Raw genomic sequence first — 22,666 nt, forward strand, 5'->3', positions numbered from 1 at the left:
GGCTAAAAGCAGAGAATACTAGAACTGAGTGGATCAGAACAATACGAACCTGGAGAAGAATGTAATTCCAGAACACTTCATTGTGGTCATGAGGAACTTGTACACGAATCAAGAGGCAGTTGTGAAAACAGAACAAGGGAATACTGCATAGTTTAAAATAGAAAAAAATGTGCATCCGGGTTGGATCCCTTCACCAGACTTATTCAATGTGTATGCTGAACAAATCATCAGAAAAGGCCCAATTGTATGAAGAAGAATCTTGCATTAGGATTGGAGAAAAGATTATTAATACTCTGTGATCTGCAGATGCAACAACCTTGCTTGCTGAAAGAGAGGTGGACTTGAAGCACTTGAAGACGAAATCAAGGATTGCAGCCTTCAGTGTGGATTACAACTCAATTTAAGGAAGATTAAAATAATCAAAATGGGGTTTATGGGCAACATCATTATAAATCGAGAAGTTTGACATTGCCAAGGTTTCATCTTGTTTAGATTCACAATCAATGCTCTCGGAAGTCAAGAGATCAAAGTACTTTTTACCTTAATTAAATCTACTGCACATCATCTCTTTAGATTATTGGACAATCTAGTTTGAAGACTAAGGTGTGCCTGGCCCAAGTCATGGTCTTTTCAATTGCCTCATATGCATATGAAAGTTTGACATTGACTAAAGAAGACTGAAGAAAAATGGATGCATTTGAATTGTGGTGCTGGAGAAGAATATTGAAAAGTCCTGCTAAAAGGACAAACCAATCTGTCTTGGAAGAAGTAAGGCCAGAGTGCTCCTTAGAGGTAAGGAGACTTTGTCTTCCATACTTTGCACATGTTTTTAGGAGAGACCCATTCCTGGAGAAGGACATCATGTTTGGTAAAGTAGAGGCACAGCAAAAGAGAAAGAGGCTCTCAAGATCGACACAGTGACTACAACGGTGGGCTCATGCAGAGGAACAATCGTGAGGATGGTGCAGGACCAGGCGCTGTTTCATTCTGTTGTGCACATGGTTGCTATAGGCTGGAACCAACTTGATGGCACCTAACGCCAACATAAATATTCCACCTCCCTCCCTTTCCTCTCACCCTCTTCCCCACTGCTGATGTGAAAGTTCTTGTCTTCACTTCTTATCCCTAGCATCCTACCCAGGGCCTTGTCACTAGCTCAGCATGGCTTCCTCGAATCCTCCCGCTAGAATGGCTGAAGAGAGGGAACTCCTAGTGCTGCTGCCTAAATGGTTAGTTCAGGCCCTGACTTCCTTTCTGCAGTGGATTCTGCTTTGTGTGAGGGTGTCTCAGCTGACAGATTTCCATGTTGCCCAGGGGACCTGTGGAAGTGCCTGGGAAACTCAAGTTTCCACCTATGGCTAAGACACTAGGTATGGGCTCAGAGTGACTTGGAATTAATGTCCTTGTCACCTCTTCCTGGCTTTGTGACTTTAACAACAACAATTGCTGACATCCATGTGTCCAGGTATGCACTCAAAAAATAAACTCACTTCCAGTGAGTTGGTTCTGACGCATAGCAACCCTACAAGACAGAGTAGAACTGCCTCTGTGGGTTTATGACACTGTTACCTTTTACAGGAGTAGAACACCTCATCTATCTCCTTCAGGCAGCTGGTGATTTTGAACTGCTGGCCTGGTGGTTAGCAGCCCAGTGTGTAACCCTCTAGCCACCAGCTGTAGTGTCAGAGGTAGTGCCCAATAAACAGAGACTCTAACTTAATCCTCTACATGTCAAGGGATGCACTCACGTTCTCCACTGTCCAGAGGATGAACCTGAGGTGCATGAAAATAAAGGGATCTTCTGAGGGTCTTACAGCTGGAAGAGTCAATACCTGTCTCTCTAGCCACGATTCAGTGACAAAGTGCAAAGCACGGGCAAAGCTCAGACTGACTCAGGGCACTGATGGTCATTACTGATGTTATTACGAGTTTCCATATACTCTGAACGGTGGGGAGCCTTTCCGTTTCCAGGGGTCTCATATCATGGACACCGTGTCCATTCGGACAGAGGTGGATCCTCCCCATTTCCGCAGCGGCTTGGCCCAGGCATTGCCTCTGTGGGGCTAACTGCCAACGGGCTAACTTCAGACCAGGCTTTGGAAGAGTCCTCCCTGGACTTCCCTTTACTCCATCTAATCTTGGGGCCTCGCGGTACCTGCACCCTCACAAGGCGTCACACACAACACGGGACACATTTTGTGGACGTAGTCACCTCTGGCTGAGGTGAGCACTTTGCAAAGTCTCAGTATTTCCTCTGAGACAAGGGAGTGGTCATGAAAAGGAGAGTGAAATCAACTGTGCGCCTCCTGGGGGCCACTCTCGGTGGTCCTGTGGCTGCAGGACCCGGGAGCACGCGCTGCTCTCCAGAGGGGGCGGGGCCTGGGCGGGGCCTGGGCGGGGCCTGGGCGGGGCCGGGCGGGCCGGGGCGGGCCGGGGCGGCATCCTGGGGCGGGCCGGGGCGGGCCGGGGCGGCATCCTGGGGCGGACCCAGCCCGGGCGCCCGCGGGGCTGCGTCACAGTGCGGAGTTGTGCGGAGGAGATGCGGTTCCTGGCCTGGGCGGCAGCCGTCCTGCTGGCAGGGCCCCTGGCGCCGGGTAAGCAGGAGCGGGAACGGGCGGGGGTCACCAAGAGCTGGCACTGAGGCCCAGGTCTCCTGCCCATCCCCCGGCCCCGGCGGGGGCTCCCGGGCCAGCCGCGCTTGGGGCCTGGAGCCGAGGGTGGGGGCCCTGGAAAGTGGCGCGTTGCCCATCTGGAGGGGGCTGGGCCCCGCAGATGGAGCCCCACAGCAGCTCTGCTGTCAGGCCGCCGCCTCTGCTGCTGCCAGCTCACATCCGTCCTGTCACCCTCGGCGGGCCCTTCTGGGTCCTAGGCACGCAAAGCTGGGACTTCAGACCAACTTTGTGCGGATGCTGGCGGTGGGGCCGCTGCTCGCGCACCCCAGTGCTCTGGCGTTCCTGCACAAACTCTGAGGCTCGGCTTGCCTGCCCTGTGCGCAGTTCTCGGCTTGGAAGATTTCGCCTGGGATGCAAGACCCTTGGGTTTGTGTTTCTCGACAGTCAGAACCGTCACTTCTTGGCTGGCTGGCTGTGCTCTGATTGGAAAGTACTTAGAAGATGGAGTCTGAGTGGCTGGATCCGCACTGATTAAATTGGGAACTTGTTCTTGGGTGCTTTAGGATGAAGAAGCTTGGAAAGAGGGTGTCAGAAATGGGACGAAAGGGGCTTTGACAAGAGACTCATGTCCCCCTCACTCCTGCGTGTTCTAGGGGTAACATTTCTGCCCACATTGACTTCCACTGACGATTTACTGCTCTCTCTGAAGTTGCTGAAGAACTTTGCCCGTATTCCCCAGTTGTCTCAGGGGTACAGGATCATGCTGGTAGGATGATTGTAATGATAAAAAACAATACTAAGGACTCACATTCGAGCGCTGGGGTGTGGTTAAGATTTGAGGTGCTAACTGCAAGGGCAGGATTTGAAACCACCAGCTGCTGTGGGAGAAAGACAGGGCTTTCCACCTCTATTTACTTTCTGTCAATAGTCTTGGAAACTCATGGGCCACACTATGAGTCAAACTCCACTTGATAGTGGCGGGAAGGACTCACCTTGAAGGAGAAAGACGAGAGGTTCTACTTTCATAAAGAACTACAGTCTCGGAAACTCACGTGGACAGTTTTACCCTCTTCTAGAAGGTCACTGAGTTGGCATTAGCTCTCGGGTAGTGAAAAGGGCTCACTTTGTGGCAGAAAGAAGAAGCTTTCTGCTCAAAGATTTACAGCCTTGGAAACCCACAGCGGGCAGGTCCAGTGTGCCCTGTTGTGTCACCATGAGTCATCCTCTGCTCATGACAGCGAGTTTGTGAGTTTGAAGGGCTCATCTTAGTCCCCTAGGTGCCTGCTGGTTCAATCATGTGAGACATGCGGTTTTATGTAATCAACACAACATTTCAAAGTAATAATTGCAAGAGCAACTACATGAAAAAAACCAAACCATTTTATTTGGACATAATCCAGACATCATACAATTCAATAGTTCAGTCAACTCCAGAAGGGTGCTGTACTTCCTCAATAGTTACCATAATCAGTTTAAAACATTTCCTCCTTGTGCTCCTTGCTATCGGCTTCCATTACCCACCACCTTCCTCTGCTGTACCCCTGAGGAACCCTAAATCTAGCTATTCTCTCCATAGATTCTCCCATCCAGGGTTTCCTGTACTGAAAAACATAGAAAAATACATAACAGAGTGAAGAAGGCTATCAAAACAATAACACAATACAGCAGAAATAAACCAGTTTGAAATGAAAGAAAATATTAAAAACCAGAGCAAACTCAAAATGTGTCATTACAAAATGTGTCATAGTTTTCATTTTAATCTGTAATCATCTCTACAATACTCTCTATCTGATAACCGTACTATTCTCGTCCCTTGATTATAGTCAGGGAAATCACTGGGGGCTCATCCCATGTGTAGATCCTGCACATGGATTTTGGGTTTCCACTGTCATCTAAAGCCTTCTGCAAACCAGAATTTCACAATTTAAGCTCTGATACCATTCTCTCAGATTTGGATTATATTATTTATAGTCCTTGGACCACAGGCTGGTGTGCTTCTTTCATGAAGGCACTTGTTGAGCAGGTTCATTAATTTGTAAGAACTAATTATTCTTAGATTGGAGCTAGGATGAAGTGTGAGCCCCAAATCCATTCCTACATCTATGTTTTATATATGCTTCTGGTTCACTGTGGAGACATCTTTGTTATTTTATATTAGAGAACATTATCAATCACCTTCTTGGAAAATAAGGTCCTTATATTTATACTGCCATTGATTTAGCCCCTGATCATGTATTTAAAACATAATTAAGAAAAGGAGGTCAAAACAGTGTAGGCTGGATACAAATTATAATACATGGCTTCTTGACTTGTATAGATTAGATCTTTAGATGCCTGGATACTATATACACAGTGATGAGAGTTGGTGGTCAGGCAAAACTTACAATAATATTCCATGGCAATGTCAGGCCCAGGTCTGCCATATCTTAATACACATTTTAATAAGGCAAGTAGGACATTGAAGTAGGAAGTAGTAAATGGTAGTCTACCTACCAACAATTCAGTATTCTTGGTTTAATTGTCTTCTGCTTCTTCCTATGTCATATAGTTTTAGCTTTAAGCCCTTGGGTTCCAGGTGCATTTGAGGTACAGCCAAGTTCACCTAGGGGGATTTCCAGATCATATTCCTCTGGTGTAGCCTTTGGAGAATATTGTCCAACTCTAAAACCCAGGGTTCAGCATCCCCGTACTTTATGGCACATGGCCTGATTTCCAAGGGGCTGTGCAGCATCTCAGTCCAGTGTGCTCTATTAGGAACATAGTACCAGGCATATTCTCCCCTTGGGGTCTATAGAAGGATTGGTAGTCATTTCCCCCCCCCCCACTGGGAGGGTGGTTCTCATTTTCTCCTTATCAGGATTTATACCTCATATTTGAGGGGTGACATAGTTTACTGTGCCAGCCTGGCTGATAAACACAAGTGGGATTAATTGAAGGGCAAGGAGATAAATGGCTTGGTGAGTCTCGCCTTTCTTGTCTCTCTTTAATCATCGGACCAGTGTGTGGCTGCCTTGCTTGTTCTGTGCCTCAATTTAGAGGGTACACTACCTGTGGGACGCCTAGCCTGTGGACTGTGTTGCTGTAAATTGAGGCCTGTTTAAGACCACACGATTGAAATTTATATCTCGAGCTGGGGACTGACAGTTGGTGACCTGGCTGATGGTTGATGACCTGCCTTGCTGTTTGCTGCCTGTGCTGGGATAGCCTAGTTCTCTCTATATATAGAGGACTACCTGACGGCCCTCAAGACTTGAAGGACTGCCAGTGTTTCACAACTCTCTCACGGGAGTGCGTCACACTGAGCCATTTGTACTGCTTTATAATTTAACTGTTCATTTCTTGTGCTATCTATATATCTATCTGTATATAATTTAACAGTTCATTTCTTGTGGTATATATCTATATCTATATATATGTTTATCAGCAATCTGGTTTTATCTCTCTAGAGAACCCTGTCTAGTACAAGGGGTGATTTTGCTGGACATAAGATTCTTGATTGCCAGTTTTTCCCCTTGATTTTTTTAGAGACATAGGCACACACGTTTGTGTGTGTGCGTTCCATTGTTTTCTTACCCACTAGATCATGCTGAAGTGTCTGAGCAAATTCTTACTGCTTTTCCTTTGTAGGTGATTTTCTTTTGATCGCTAGCAGTTCTCAGACTTCTGTCCTTTGATATTGACACATTTAAATACAATATGCTGCAGTGTATTTCTTTTGGAGTTCATCTTGTTTGGGGTTCTCTCAACTTCTTGTATTATTATATTTTCTCTTTTATGCTGTTAGGGAAATTTTCTTCCAGGATTTCTTGTACTATTTTCTCTGTAGATTTTTTGATTCCTCCTTTTCTGGATTCCCAGTGTGGTAGTTACATAATCTCTTATCAACTAGAGAGTATTAAGAGTAAAGTGGTGGAGTCGAGCTGTCAATCAGGTCAGAGCCTGACGATGTCCCTGGTGGGCATGGCCTTTGTATGAGGATTCAGGGGACGTCCTCTCCCTCTGCCTTTTTCCTGCTGGTGAGTCATGTGGCTGAGACTTGCCAGAGCCTTGTGATGCTTCCACTGTCATTGGATCCACAATATTCTGCATCCACTGGCCTGCGATCTTCCTGCATTCTCCATCATTGCCTGTGACTGCGTGGGTCTGAAAAGGCATTTATGGCAAGAATTGGACTTTGGGGCTAGTATCAGACATACGGATTTGTTTTGGACTGGGTTGGGATGTTTTCCTGATATATGAGGGTGTACTACAAAAAACTGGAATGTTTTTTCAAAGCTATGTATTTGATTTTTTTCTTTTTTTTACAAAGCAACGTTATCACATTCGAAGTACTCTCCATTATATTTAATCCATTTGTCAAATTGCGATTCTGTTCTTGGAAACATTTTCACACTCATCTGTTTGGATGGCCGACAGCACCTCACTCATTTTTCTTCACTTCTTCTATATCGTCAAATCACTGTCCTTCCATGCCTGTCTTCATTTACAGAAACTAAAAGAATTTGCACGAACCAAGGTCAGGTGTGTGTAAGGTGCATGGGACAAGAGAGGCAGGCTGGTTTTTCTTTTGGCCAAAACTGGCACACTGAGATGGCTGTGTGAGCAGGTGCATTGTCCTGGTGGCAAAACCAGTCCCCTTTCTGACACAAATCAAGCCTTTGTTGTCGTCATGCATTATTATGCTATCTTTTCAGAAGCTTTAAATAGAAGGTTTGATGAACATTCGGACCTCCTGTAAGGAACTTGCACTGTCTCTCTCACATTAAAAAAATACAAATGAGCATTGTCTTGACCTTTGATTTGATTTCACTTGATGAGCCTTTTTTGAGCAGGTGACAATGGTATCTTCCGCTGGCTTGATTGGTGTTTACTTTCAGGTTTGTAAGAATAGCACCAAGCCTCTTCACCTTGGAAAAAGTGTCTGGGTCACTTAGGAGCTGTTCTTTCAAAGCAGGGCTTGTTTCCACCTGATGCTTTTTTTGCTGGTCAGTCAGAACCTGAGGCACAAATTTTATAGTGACAGTTCTCATTTCCAAATTTTCTGTTAAAATTCACTGAGCCAAGCTCAAAGATAGTCCAGAAAACTCCCCCATCTCTTCAATGATCTGTTGTCAGTCTTTGAGCACAAGTGCACAAATTTTGTCAATGTCCAGAAAAAGGTTTGTCATCAATCATCATTTCACCTTTTTTAAACTGAGAAAACCACTCATACACTGAATATTTCCCATAGCCCCATCCTTGTAAGCTGTGTTCAATATCACAAGGTATTTCTGACGTATTTTTCCTAAGCAGGAAACAAAATTTCATAGTCACAGGTTGTTCTTTTAAACCCGCCATCACAAAAAGTGAGGTTTGAGCAAATGTGCTTTTATGAAACAATTCACTGTGACCCGAGAAAACTTTCCCAGGCAATGCCACTAGGTGCACTAACTCCAAGAGTGATTTGCTGAATGCTCGCCTAGTGGGAAAATCGTGGCTTTGAAAGCTCCGCTCAGCAATGTGTCTCTGGATTTGTTTCATAAGTCAACCCAACATAATACACCCAGTGAGACACACTTAATTTGTAGAATCTTTATAGAGTTCCACATACTTCTTAGAATTTATTCTGATTGCTGATTGTTCTTTGTAGTTTGGAATTGAGAGAATTATTTTTAAGCTCACTAATTTAACTTGTCATTTTTCAAATTTCTATTACTCTGTTATTTAAAAACTCTAAACCCAAATCCCTGCTATTGAGTTGATTCTGACTCATAGACACCCTATGGGACAGGTTAAAACTGCACCTGTGGGTTCTTCTTCTTTACAGAAGTAGAAAGCCGCATCTTCCTCCTACAGAGTGGCTGGTAGTGTGAAAGCGCTGACTGGTTAGCAACCCAGTGTGTAACCATATGCCACAGAGGTGTTGTATAATTCTATATTAGTATTCATATATTTACAAAGTATTTTTTCCTTCAGAAAATTCCTTTGGATCGTGGTATTGTTCACTTGTTTCTGGTGCACGTATGTGTGGACTGGTACTGACTGCTATCAGCATGGCAACATGGCACACCTGTAGAGGTTGGAATTGCTGCTAGCCTTGTAGGGGTAGTTGACTCTGCCAAGTGGTGTTGGAACAGAATAATAAAAATCACAAAACAAAAGAAGGAAGAAGTGAGAAAGAAGAAGAAAGAGGAAAAGAAGGAATAAAGAAAAAGTAATGAGAAAAACAAAAGCAGTTTGAAATAAAAAAAGAAAGAAGAAATAGGTGGGAAAGATTGTTATTAAAAAAAAGAGGAGGAAAAATTCTCTTTCAGTGTGGGTTCTGGCCCCACAATTGAAAGGGTCCTCAGGATGGTGTATGCAATTGTAAAATAAAGACAGACAACTCGTCCATGGTTCTCACATTATCTGAAATTAGGATCATGAGAGAGAATGTATTTTCCATTAGGTTTATATAATCATCAGGCTTGCAAGCCACGTCAATCACATAAGTAACAAAGTGGGCAGATACTAGAGGCACATATGTAACAGCGTGGGCAGGTACTAGGGTTAATTTGGCGGCTCAACCTTGGATGTCCCTGAGCTAGTTCAACCTTGGATGCTCCTGGACTCTCTCTAGGGGAACAGCCTGTGATTGGTATCAGGAGGGAGTGGGCTGTGCTTTGAGTGGGATGGACAATAGAACCTGATTACTCTTAGAGCTAGATATTGTCTGGGCATATAGTGAGCAGCCATATGCTTGTAAGAGGCATCTTTAAAGTAGCATTATTATGGGGGAATATTGTGGGGATGATTTTTAGTATGGAGAATGTGATTGGGAGTCATTGCTAGCTTACAAAGGTGAAGGCCTTCCTGCACCAGCCAGCCTTCTCTACCCTGTAATTATGAGCGTGGAGAATCTGGCCATATCCAGCCTTTTCCCCATCCTGTTTCCCACATTTAGGTCTATTCTTTACTCTTCCCAGAAGTTTTGCAGCTAAAGAAATGAGATTTGGGCAAGCAGAAGCAAGATGATTACGGTTTTTGCCATCCACCTGGATGTTGGCAGACTGAAAAGAAAGACAAGTGTTAGATATCAAAATTAAGAAATACAAGGAGTGGCATCACAACAGAACCATGTGAAATAAAAAAGATACAAATACAATATTATGAAAGCCTGTATGCCAACAAGTTGAAACTCATATGAAATGGACAATATTTTAAAAACACAGAACCTACTTAACCTACTTAAATTAGCACAGATTGACTCACCCCAATCCAATGTGACTCAATGTTTTAATATCACAGGCTACCTATATTTGCTCATACAAACCATTGTATTTAACTTAAAAGCTTTATAACAGTTTTCCTTAAGTACTAGCTGGATGTAAGTGAGACGTTCTTAACCTGCGGATATCCTATATGAGTATATATTTATACAGTCACATAGATGTGTAATATATATGCATGCACATAATAGACATGTGTAATATATTCATAGATGTGTAATATACATATATGTGTAATATATGCATGCATGTAATATGTATGCATGTAACAGATACACACATATATACACACCAAAAAACATATGAGAGTCCTCGTGGCTTAGTGGCTAAGCTCTCAGATATTTACTAATAGGCCTTTGGCTCAAAGCCACCAGCCACTTACTTCACCAGCCATTTCTTAGGAGAAAGATATACAAGTGTGCCTCCTTAAAGATTACAGCCTTGAAACCTACTCTATTATATCCTTTAGGGTTGCTATGAGTTGCAAGCAACTCAACAGTAGTGGGTATATGTATATCTATAGACATGCATACATGAGAGACCTTCAAGAAATTGAAAATGAGATAGAAGAAAAGGCCTGTATTTATGCATCTGATTGCTGGTGTTTCAAAATGATAGATGCCCCAGCAATTACCAACCGGTCTTTCCTGTGTTTCAGCAGGGCCTTGATTTGCTTTGAACTGATTCACTCCTGACTGATGAAGTGGAACCAAACAGACTCAATTTTTTTAAATTAGGTAATCCAGGACTATAACTGGAATGGGACATTTTCTGGGCCAAAGCCCTCAAATGAGAGACTTGGAAGAGGCATGGTGAACCCTTCCTGGAACCTCATATTTGATAGTGGATTTTTGCCAGGATTGTGGAGACTTACACTCATTCTAGTTGGCAGCCATATTTGAGCCAGGGACTGCTGTTTTGACTCATCTCGTCAGTAGATTTGGTCAGCATGCTGCATGTGCAGTGCTTGGTTTCTAAGTGGGGGTTTATGTTGCTAGCACGGCTTTGCCCCAGTGTGTTCCTTTATGTTCTAGTTTACTCTTATTTTAAGAATTTAGGTCTGTTGTGATGTGGATTTGTTGGCCAAATTGAATTGGGCTGAAGCAGTTTGAAGCCTTTCTTTTTTGGTGATATTGTTCACCTTCACCAAACTGTCTACACTTTAATCTTGTTTGGTGTTACCTGTCCATCCGGAGAAATAGCATATCTACTGTGTAGAGAGGGAATCTGCCTCCCACCCCCACAATTCCTAGTAACCATGAGTGAATGTAAGTTTCTGTAAATTTATTAACATTGTCTCTCTTCTCATCATACGAGTGAAGTCAGACAATGTTTTTATGTAACTGAATTATTGTGCTCAAAATTGTGTCAACCAGGTTTCTTTATGTCCCCAAATATTTTGGAGCTTATTTTTCTTTATCACTGTGGAGTATTCCATTTTGCTTATCCACTCATCCATTGGTGGGCACTTAGGTTGTTTCCATGATTCTAGTATAGGGAATGGTTCTGCTATGAAGCTAGGTGTGCACATTATAGGGATTAGGACCTGGAACACATTTTGCGGACCACACAACTCAGTCCAAAGCAATGTCCTCACCTATCCAGAGAGCTCCACAGGTATGCCTGACTGTGGCTTTTCCTCTTCCAAGCCTTCTTATTTGCAGGGGCTTCAGAGCACCTCTTTCATGCTCTGAGAATAACTCTAGAAACTTAAAGCTTAGAATTTGAGCTCCTTTCTGACCCACTGTGGCTTTGCTGAGAGCCACCTGGAGAATAGCAACCTCGGACTTTTCCAGAAGTCACTGAAACTGTATGCCCTCCCCCTTCACCATTTCACACAGAAGTCCTCGGTGTGATCCTCATGGGATGCTCTGTACACGCTCATGATAGCCACGCAGACTCCCATTTTAAAACAGCTCTATTGGTATGTAATTCACAAATCATACATTTCAATAGCTCAGTCACATCAAGAAGAGCTGTACAATCATCACCACAATCAGTTTCGGAACATTTTCTTCATTCTTGTGCTCCTCGTTATTAGCTCCCCAGTTTCCCCCACCCCAACCTCCTCTGCCACATCCCGAAGGAAACATTAATCTAGTTACTGTCTCTATAGATTTACCTATCTTCGATTTCATATACAGAAAAAATTAAACAAACATAATAACAAAATAAAATACCTAAAAACCCCAATTGAAAAGAAAGCAGAAGATATTAAAAACTAGACCAAATATAAATGGCTCAAAATGGAGATATATTGATAGAATTCTAAGTTTCAACCCAACTTCATCTCCAACGATCCACTTCCCATTGCATTCTGCATGGTATCAATGCTATTAACAACCCAGTCCATGGTCAGATGGGATTAATTGCCACACTCTTCTATTTCTCTATTGGGACAGAGCGGGACCTTAGTGGTCAAAACATTTACTGAAGGTTAGTTGTAGTCTAGAGTATTAAGCAGTTAAGAATGATCCTTGGAGCCAGGTTGGTTGGGTTTGTATTGTCGCTCTGCTGCATACCGTCTGCACGTGACGAAGTTGTTTAGGCTCTCTGTACCTCAATCTTTCACCCATAAAATGAGCATGTGCGTAGTATAAAGATAAATTGAAGAATTGTATCTAAGGCACTTATAACTGAGTTTGTCTTATACTTAACACCCGGCAAATGTTAACTTTGATCAGTAGGGAAAGGGGCATGTGTGCTCTAAATGACAAAAAATTTTAGGGGATGTGCTTAATGTAAATACATCATCTCATAGGTTGTGTCTGCAAACATCTTTGTTTTCTGCTCCATAACTACTTGCTGCTAGTGCCATGAGGTCTTAAGACACCCAGCTGTATTTCTTTCAGGAATTAACTTGTTATGAATTCAGATCATCCTAACAAGAACAAAATTTTTGCTTATTTGAAACGTAGAAGTTTCTGGCCCACTAAAACAAATATGGCAATTTTTTCAGGGAAAAGGGGGATATTGGGCACAGAGGACACCACTGGTCGGGTGAGAATGGAGAGGCCCATTTTCCGTCTGTCTGCCTCCTAGCCTGGTGAGGTGGAGTACCTTCCTTCTGTTGGGGGGTGGCCTGTGTCCCCTGCGTCTGGAAGTTGCTCTCCCTTCTGTGCTTCTTGTTGAGTAGATCATACTCTACGCGGCGGCTGTCTGAATATCTTCTCAGACTGTTTTCAGAGTTGGGTTAGTCATTTTCACATGATTGAAAGGTGAGGCAGATTTTGACCCCTTAACTCATTCATGGGACTTTAAGGACTCCTGATAAGTTTGGCTGGTTATACAATTTATGGGATACATTACAAGATGAAAACATTTGACCCTTTGTTCAAGTTACTAAAGCTTATTTATATAGATAAGCAGAGACTAACCTAAATTTGGGGTTGACTCAAGTTCCAGCTCACTTTCTTTTGTCTAACTCCCCGTCTGCCAGACATACAAAGCAATGCTGGTATTAAAAAACAAACAAACAAATGAACCCAACATTTCCCACTGGAGCCTTACATTCCCATGCAAGATCTTTCCCCTCTCATTTTCATATGAAGGCACTGAGCCTCCCAGAGCCTCCCACATGACACTGTGAATGTGTCTCCTGGCACATGAGACTTAAGCTGTGAGCCTCCCAAAGCCCAGGTCCGGGCACAGAACTGAGGGATGTCAGGACCAGAGCATGTACTTGTTAAAGGAAAGGGGTTTATTTCAACAGAGCCTCTCATTTCTGTGCCTTGATAAGTCTCTTCCTTGCTCATTTTTCTCATATTTCCCTTCAGAGTTCGTCTTGTGGCACTCAATTGGAATGGGGACATATTCCTATGTACAGATAGGGGTGGTTGTCTGAGTCGTGGTGCATGTGTTAGTCCAGGTTGACTAGAAACAAATCCATAGATACTCATGTGTATAAGAAAGAGCTTTATATAAAAGAGCATTTGTATATTGAGAAACATCCCAACCTAGTCCAGATCAAGTCCATAAGTCCGACAGTAGTCCATATGTCCAATACTAGTCCATAAATTCCTCTTTAGCCTCATACAGCCATACAATGATACTGAATGCAGGAAGATCACAGGCCAGTGGTGGAAAGTTTTGTAGATCCAGTGGCAGTGGAAGCATCTCAGTGCTGGCATGGGTCTCCATGTGGCTCCTCCAGCTCCAGGGCTCTGGCTCCATCATTGTGTCTCCATGTGGATTGTCAACAGGAATGTCAGGCAGAGAGAGTGTGTGTACTGCCTCCAGGGAGAAAGATAGGAGTTCCCAGAATCCTCAGGAGAAGGCTATGCTCACTCAGAGGCCTCATCTGCTTTGACCTGATTGACAGGCTAGACTCCACCCCTTCATTCAAATTGACAGGAGATTATGTAACTGCTACAGTGTGGCTCTCTAAAGGGCAGTAAGCTTTCCCTTCCTAGACTACACCAGGCCTGCTGTGAGGCTCTCTCCTAGGAATTTCACCTTACCCTGCCAAACTCAACCTTTAGGTCATGGCCATTTTCTCAGGGTCTCTTTCCTGATGCATAGAATAGATCTAGAACCAACCAGGATTTTCTTAAGTATATTTTTTCCGTGGCACTTGAAACTGTTGGTAGCTACAGACTTAAACATCTTTTTTTTCTGATTCACAACTGCTGTATCCACTGGATTCCAAGCTCCAATATCAAGTGTTGCTCAACAATTATTTGTTGGATGAATAAATGAACTGAGTAAATCATAAGCTGGTGATTGCAGGAGACCAAAGACCCTACTGTTCAGCTTGGTTCCTGGAATACAGTCTTCAGATCAGATCAGAGTGCCTTCAACAATTCTCTGTGCTTCAGAAAGAAGGAGCGTTGATGACACAGTGGATGAACACACACTGTAACCAAATGGATGATGAAGGAGAATTGTGAGTAGTTCTGGAGAGAAAATTAAAATTTTCTGGTTAAATTTCTGAATAAAAATTCAGAAATCAAAATAAAACACAATTCATTGCTATCAAGTTGATTTCAATGTATAATAACTCTATATATGCAGAATAGAAAAATCTCAAAGGGTTTCCATGTTTGTAATCTTTCTGAAAGTAAACTGCCGTATTTTTCTCCCTTAGAGCACTGGTGGGTTTGATGAACCTCTGATTTTTTCATTCGTAGCTGAGTGCTTTAACTACTGTGCCACCAGACTTGCTTTGCTTTCTGTAAAGGGCACAGCCTAGAGAACTTGGTGGGCAGGTCTATTCTGTCACGTTGTCACTTTAAGTGGAAATTCATTTTACTGTTTCTAACCACAAGAGGACAAGGCAGGAAAGAATCTGCCCGACTAAGATAGCTTCCTTTTTTAGCTGGTGTGGTAGTTACATAATCTGTTGTCAACTTGAAACTATTAAGAGTGGATGGGTGGAGTTTAACCTATCAATCAGGTTACTGCTTGATGACCTCATTTGGAGGCAATAAGGAGAAGTAGCTCCCTGAAGGTGGGACACACCCACACTCCCTGGGAGACATTCCTGCTGAAAAGCCACATGGAGCTACAGCTGATGGCAGCCTTGGAACTGGAGGAGCTACATGGAGACCGACACCAGGGCTGAGATGCTTCCACCACCACTAGATCCACAAAACTTTCCACCCACTCATTGCATGTGCTGTGTAAGTCTGAAGAAGAATTTGTGGACTGGTAACGGACAAATGGACTAAAATCGGATTTATCTTCTTGACCTGGACTAGGCTGTGATATTTTCATAATGTACAATTGTTTAAAGTTGTAAAAAGTTCTCTCTTACACACATATGAGTGTCTATGAATTTGGTTCTCTAGTCAATCCAGACTAACACAGCTGGTGTGAGGAGGGACCTGGGATTCAGCATGGACCCATTTTTACTCAGATTGCGCCTCTTCCCTATAGGTGAGTGCAGGTCCTTCTGTCTGAGACACAAAAATTAAAGGCCTGAACTCTTCCTTCCCAGCCCTCATCCTGCATTCTACTTGGCTGCAGCTGTCCATTGAGTTGTTCCCCTCATTCTGATTCCTGCTGGGGTTCTCTCTATTGAGCTTTCATTAACCTGACATTGTAGTGGGGCAGATGTGTATAATTTTCTCTTAATATTTAAGTGGACAGACCTTCAGCATATGCTTGCTGGGTGTCGCATCTTTGACTGCATTTTCTCTCCTGCCTCTTGCTGTGGTGTGCCATCTTCCAGAGATATGAGCATATGAACCACATTAGGGCGTTAAAAGTGTCCATCTCCTGAGAGCATTACCTACAGCATCGGCTTTACTAGGAAACCTCCAGCAGTTGCTGAGAATCTCCAACCTAAAGAGCTTGTGTCTCCTGGAAAAAACGTTATGACTCTGTGGGGACCATAGTCATCTCAATTTTAACCCATACCACCTATTCCTGGTGTTGAGGCACTATCCAGTGCAGTAACATGAGTCTTTCTGTGCAGAGAAACACATGCAAGAGACTCTAGGTTGAAACTAAGGCAGAAAAGCATGTAGACAAAATAAAACAGGAAGTTCATCTTGGAGCGTTTGTTCAGTTAGTTCACCCATTTCTACAAGAGCTCCAGTAAGGGATTGTGGAAACAGCAGAGGTACTGCTCTGCCTCCAGTATGGAATTTGGTCTCCCATGAGAGCTGGGCATGGGGCACATTCTCTTGGTTTTAGTCACTATAAATATCTGCTCCTGCATGTGGTGGTGATGAGTGCAGTTAGTCCACCCATCTCGCTTCATTTTCTGCCCTTCCTTAAATCTTGACTCGAGCGAGGGACCCTAGGGGACGTATGGGATGGACTGTGATTCTGGAAGCTGTGTTTCTGCCATTCTGCTTGCTTGCTAGCCATGAGACCTTATTGACCTGGAATTACTTGCTGTGGTAAGACTGTGTCGGTGCTTGCCAGGGGTGGACTTCAGCGAGAACCTTAGGATTCAGGAGTTGGTCCCCTGGATTGAAGTCTGCTTGCTGATTTATTCTGGAATGTGGTGGTTAGGATGCAGGGTGATGGTGAAGGGCTAGTACTTCTTTTCTCGTGTGATTGTCAACAGTGAGGTGGACACTAGAAAGCACACACTTCTCTTGAGGTCCTATTGAACCGCAAGTACTTCCTAAGGATCTCTGACCCGTCTCTTCCTCTCATCACTACAGCTATATAATACTTTGATTTCTGCCCATAAGGAGCTTGAAGTCCATTTCATCATCATTCTTTTCTGCATTTATTTTTGACTCTTTCTTTTAAGGTGGCAAAAGACTATCATGAGGTGAGACACTGAATAACGATCCCCAAATATGTCTAAGTTTTAATATCCATTACCTGTGAATAGATTATTTTACATAGTAAAAGCAAATTTCTGGATGTGAAGTTAGGGATCTTCGGTGGACTTTTTATTGGGGAGGGCAGTAGGGAAGGAAGTGAGGGCAGGGAGGCAGTGTGACGAATTGCCTTGTCTGGCCAGAGTCATTCCAAAGAATAGAAAGGGTGGGAGTGAAGTCACACCAGGTGGAGTTTGCCACCCTAGAACCTAGCACTCACACGTAGTTTGAAATAGCACTCTTGAGCAAAGTTTATTAGTAAAGTATGTTCTCTAGCGGGAGAATGGGCTACTCATTACCAATGAGGAGAGTCCCACTAAGGAACAAATTATGAGTCTTTATACCCCTTTTCCTCTGCCTCTTTAATTATTGAGAGCCAGTCATCTTATCTACTAAAACCGTTATCTGCATGTTCCTTCCCACAGTTCCCTCTGTTGTAATCAGATTTATAAGCTGACTGCAATGCTCATTACTTTGTGATGAGACAAAGGCTACAAGTGCTCATTGCGCATCCGTGCCAACATTAGGGAATTCCCTTTTTGGTCTAAGTTTCTTCTTATTCAGGATGAGTTGACCTGCCATTTTACCGTTCCTGTTTCTCACTGGGTAGACTGGAGCCTTTCCTCACTCCGCTTTTGCTTTTTGCCTAATAGGCGACTACCAAACTCCTCAGAGAGAACAACGAAAACACCCACAAATCATCTCTCTCGGAGTACGTAATGAATCAGTAGTGGCGCCATACAAAGAATGGTTCCTTGTCCTCGTGTTGACCTTCTTGGTGTGCTCCTCACCGTGAAGATGACCTTGTACACGATATTCTTCTCTTTCCCGCCCCTTGGTTGACTGAAAGACTGTTTGCCAGTGCTCATGGTTTGATATCTTTTTCATCTGTACATCTTGCTTCATTGAAGAACAAAACTTTGGTGACTTTTTGACATCTGAGATACAGGCACCCTATTTGATTTTGGGGGTGCCCCAGGTATATCTGCTTGTGTATTAGAAGGGTCGGTGCATGGATTTCTGCCTTGTACACATGTAAGGAAGGGATCGAACAAAAAGTAGTTCTGCGTTCCAGGTCAAGATGGCCAACCGGACACATGCATGACACGATTCCTTTATAAAACATGCAGAGAAAATCAAGATGGAAGAAGAACCAGGTGCCTAGAATCTTGGAAGAGAAGAGAGAGTGGGTATGGATAGAAAAGGGAGAAGAGGCAACTATAACAGTCCTGGGAGGTGGGTGAAATGGGGTCTGACCAACCCTATGTCTCTAGGGATTCTGTGTACTCTGGGGAAATACAGGTCCACAGGTTGGCAAGTGGTTGGGACTATAGAGTCTTCGGAGTGGGAAAGTCAATTTTAATTTTCTATTTTCTTTTTTTTGCGTGTGAAACTTTGATTCCTCATTGAACCCGAGCGTCTAAAACTAAGGATGGTGCCCGCTCACTCCCATATCACTCCCTTAATCCTGGTGAATAACAAACAAACAACAAAAGAAGACTTTTCTCCCCCTAAATCGACAGGTTCATAGGAAGATGCCAGGTCATCTCTATCTGTAGCTACAAATTGCCCACGCCTCTCCATGACCGAGGAGAGAACCCATCAACACAGAGCGCAAAAGAGATGCTGACGACATACCCCCTCCCGCTGTTCTCTGGGGCTGGGGCAAGGGCCCAACAAACAGTGCATCCCCCCGTTTGGGTTTATGGCTTTTACTATTACTTACCTCCACCGCTTGTTGGAGTCAACTGTCCCCACAAATCCAGGCACTTTCTTACTACTAGAGCTACATCATGATTTCACAGAGTCAGGAGTCAATCTCTTTGTCCATATAAAAATACAGGAATGATAGGGACACAACAGTGACCAGCACACTGATCCGAAGGAATTTCCTAAAGAAGAAAATGCTCTGGAATTACCAGAAAAATTTTTTTAAAAATGATGGTCAGGTACTTTAAATAGATGTAAAAAAAGAATGAAAGAACTATTGGGAAAATAGAAATTCAGAAGCCTTACAGCAAGAATGACAACAAAATAGGAATCCAGAAAATGAATACAAAGATAGTAGAATTAGATAGCATATTGAAAGAGTAAAGCAATAGAACTGATTAAATGAAAAGGGAGAATTAATGAGCTTGGTGATTGGAATCTCTTGATTGTAATCAAGAAGAACAATCAACAAAAAAGAGTAAAAAATTCTGAATAAAGCCTAAAAATGTGTGGGACACTGTCAAGAAGAACAACTCATGTCCCATTAGAATTTCAGAACAGGAAGAAATTAAAATATATGTGGAGAAAATAGTACAAGGAATCCTGGAAATTCAAAGCATATATGAGGAGACAATAGCTATGCAAGAAGGTGAGGGAACTCCAAACTGGATGGAGACCCCAAAAGAAAATCACTAGGACATAACATAGTCAAACTTTGCAGCATCATGCACGAGAGAATCCTAAAAGCAGATTGGGAAAAAATAGTTCCTTACAAAGAGAATCAGTAAGAAGACAATGGAAAGACATCTACAAGTATAAATACGGCTGTCTATAGACGAGAATGTTGAGAGTTTCAAAAGGACTGTCTTTCGTTATTTGTTTAGCCAGCTTTAGCACATGTATATTGATTTCTCTGACCTAGTATTAAAAACATAATGTGTGATAGAAATGAATATTGGATGTTATGATTGTAGAGTTTGTAACCCTGCCACCAGTTTTTACAATTGGATTTTCTAAAAGGGGAGATAGAAATTAAGAGGGGTTAAAAAATAAACAAAAGCTTTTGTTTTAAGCCAATGTAGATAGAGGTTGAACCTCACCCAGAACCTTGAGTTTCCGGATATTTGCATTTCAAACAACACTCAGACCTGCCCCAAACTGTTGAGAGACTGAAAAGGTGACTGGCTTTTGGATGGTGAATGAATGTAAGCTGGTACTGTTACATGTGGCTAGGCTGGAAAAGCCAGTAGCCATCACAGAATGTCCTTTATCGCACGCAAAGGAGCCTTCTAGGTTCACATGGTGATTTTCTGGATTCAGTTGTTGAGTGGAAATGGGGGAAATGCAGCAATAAGGAGGCAGATTTAGTTTGGTCACTCCTACCAATTAATCTGGTCCTTAGAGATGAGAGTGAAGAAATGAGGAAGTGCTGTCTGGTTTGAAGTTTAAAGAGCTTTTGCAGAACATGACTATTGGCATGACAGCCTGAGGGGCCTAGGGCTGCTGAGAACACAAGAAGAGGCCAGACGGTCTGACATGCAGGGTAGTTTATGTGTGAACTCCCCAGGTTGCTGCTGGTACCAATTGACCCAGCTTGGAAAGGCTAACACTGAGTTGATCAGAACTCGAGTGAATGAGAAGAAGATATTGGCCCTATGAACCTATGAACTAGTTGCTGCTCTAGATTGGATGTTGTTTAAGAATGCACTCAACTGGAATGGGGATTCTTCACTTCAGATAATACCCTTGTCTTCTTACACTGCTGCATTGAAAGGAATGAGAAATTTAGGCGTTGGATATTCTAGTGGGGGGAAATAAAGGCATGAGTTGGCTGGCTGATAAAGGTGCACAGGTGTTTTCATTCTCAACTAAACAGAACAAGAGAGGCTCTCCACTGAGTAGTTTTCTGTTTTCTGAATGTGTCTAGGGAAGGGAGAATGTGCGGAAGATGTTGAGACCATTATAGGTTTCAGATATAGGTCACTGTTAACAGATTGTTAAGTATCAAGTAACTCTCACATTTGAAATATAAGATGTAAGTGGGATGTGCTATTTTGGTTGTTTGTGTGTTGGTTGTATCCTGTATGCAAGTGTGATTTTGTTATTGTCTTTATGCAGATAATGTATTATTAAAGAGTTGTGTATAGGTGCCAAGTTGGCAAAGGTTACCTGTGATAGTTATTTTTTGCGTCAACTTGGTTACACTGTGCGACGGTATGGGCAGGGTCCAGTTTCTGAATCACAATACAGCCTGATGATGTTTGCTTGGGGGCGTCCACCCTTATATACAAGACACTGTGGAGAACTAGCCCAGTTTTGCTCTTCTTGCCTACCTCCTTGCTTGCATCATGAGCCTGGTTTCTGGGGCCGGCAGTGCTCTAGGCGACTGCACTCGCTTCCTGGATTCCGAGCTTCCTGCTTCACTTTCGGGCTCATTTGACCAGCAGTTGTATGTATCTGGAGGGCCTCCAGCTGGCATCTAACCCTTGGACTTGACTTTGGCCATGTTTTTGATTACTTGTTTTATATAAATTCCTTGCTTGCTATACATTTTCTTGTTATTCATATATTTGAGTGTCACTGGTTTGTGTTCTCTAGAAAACGCGCGTGTGCGCGCGCGCACACACACACACACACACACACACACTTCATGGCTGAGCAATAAATGATGAAACAAGAAAGTATCTCTTGGCATGGATTGCCCTGGAGAACATTATGCTGAATGAAATTAGTCAGTCTCAAAATGGAAAATATGGTATGGGACCACACTATAAAGAAGAAAACTAAGACAAAGGTTTTTATACCAAAGGAAACAGGCTTTGCTGTTTACTAATATGGGGGAGCATGGAAAGAAGATGAAGGTCGCCAGGGATTAATGGGGGTTAAGGGGAAGATAGTATTCCACGATAAGAATAAGAGAAATCAAAGGCAGGGGTGGGCAGGGCAAACTATTGAGGCAGTTTGATAAATAGTTTAACTTACTGTGTATAAAACTGATTTTCTGACATGTAAACCTACTTTATGTAAAATACAAAATTATTTTTAAATGTAGTTCTGGAGCATTCTCTGCAGTGTCCTTTTGTGAGCCTGAACCTTTCATACCTCCTAGTGGGATGTCAGGCAGGGGCATTGAGAATGTCAGGGCGAAATTGGGTATGAGCTGAAAATTTTTCAAAAGATTAATTCAAAACCTTTTTTATGTATAATGTTTTAAGTTTTAAATGCCAGCACATAAAAATATATACCATATATACTCAAGGATAAGGCAAAATTTTCAGCACATTTTTAATGCAATTTTTGTGGTAAAATTAGGTGCCTTGGCTGATATTTGGGTTGGCTTATACTCGAGTATATATGGTACATTAAGAATTAATTTAGTTATAAAAGAATATTTTAAAAATTAGTTTGGGTACCAGTTATCAGGCGTCAAAGAACAAAAAAAAATCATCTGTGGGTGCCCACCTTCCCGATATGATCAATGAAGACAAATGTGTGCATAAGCAAATGTGGTGAAGAAAGCTGATGGTGCCTGGCTATCAAAAGATATAATGTCTGGGGTCTTAAAGGCTTGAAGATAAACAAGCGGCCATGTAGCTCAGAAGCAACAAAGCCCACATTGAAGAAGCACACTAGCCTGTGTGACCACGAGGTGTAGAAGGGATCAGGTATCAGGCATCAAAGACCTAAAAATCATATCATTGTGAATGAGGGGGAGTGTGGAGTGGGGACCTACAGCCCATCTGTAAGTAACTGGACATCGCCTTACAGAAGGGTCACAGGGATGAGATGAGCCAATCAGGGTGCAGGGTAGCAA

General features: G+C 42.9%; 1 protein-coding gene across 1 annotated transcript in view; it reads left to right on the forward strand.

Annotated features, from left to right (window-relative positions):
* Window positions 1-2,467: 2,467 nt before the first annotated feature.
* Window positions 2,468-22,666, forward strand: part of VSTM4 (V-set and transmembrane domain containing 4) — a 150,913-nt gene continuing 130,714 nt past the window's right edge. Inside the window, exon 1 of the mRNA XM_075564174.1 lies at window positions 2,468-2,594. Within this exon, the coding sequence (XP_075420289.1) occupies window positions 2,540-2,594 (55 nt within the window). The 5' untranslated portion in view covers window positions 2,468-2,539. The remainder of the gene's footprint in view (window positions 2,595-22,666) is intronic.

The sequence above is a fragment of the Tenrec ecaudatus genome, chromosome 12 (genome assembly GCF_050624435.1).
Source record: "Tenrec ecaudatus isolate mTenEca1 chromosome 12, mTenEca1.hap1, whole genome shotgun sequence".
Taxonomy (NCBI): Eukaryota; Metazoa; Chordata; class Mammalia; order Afrosoricida; family Tenrecidae; genus Tenrec; species Tenrec ecaudatus.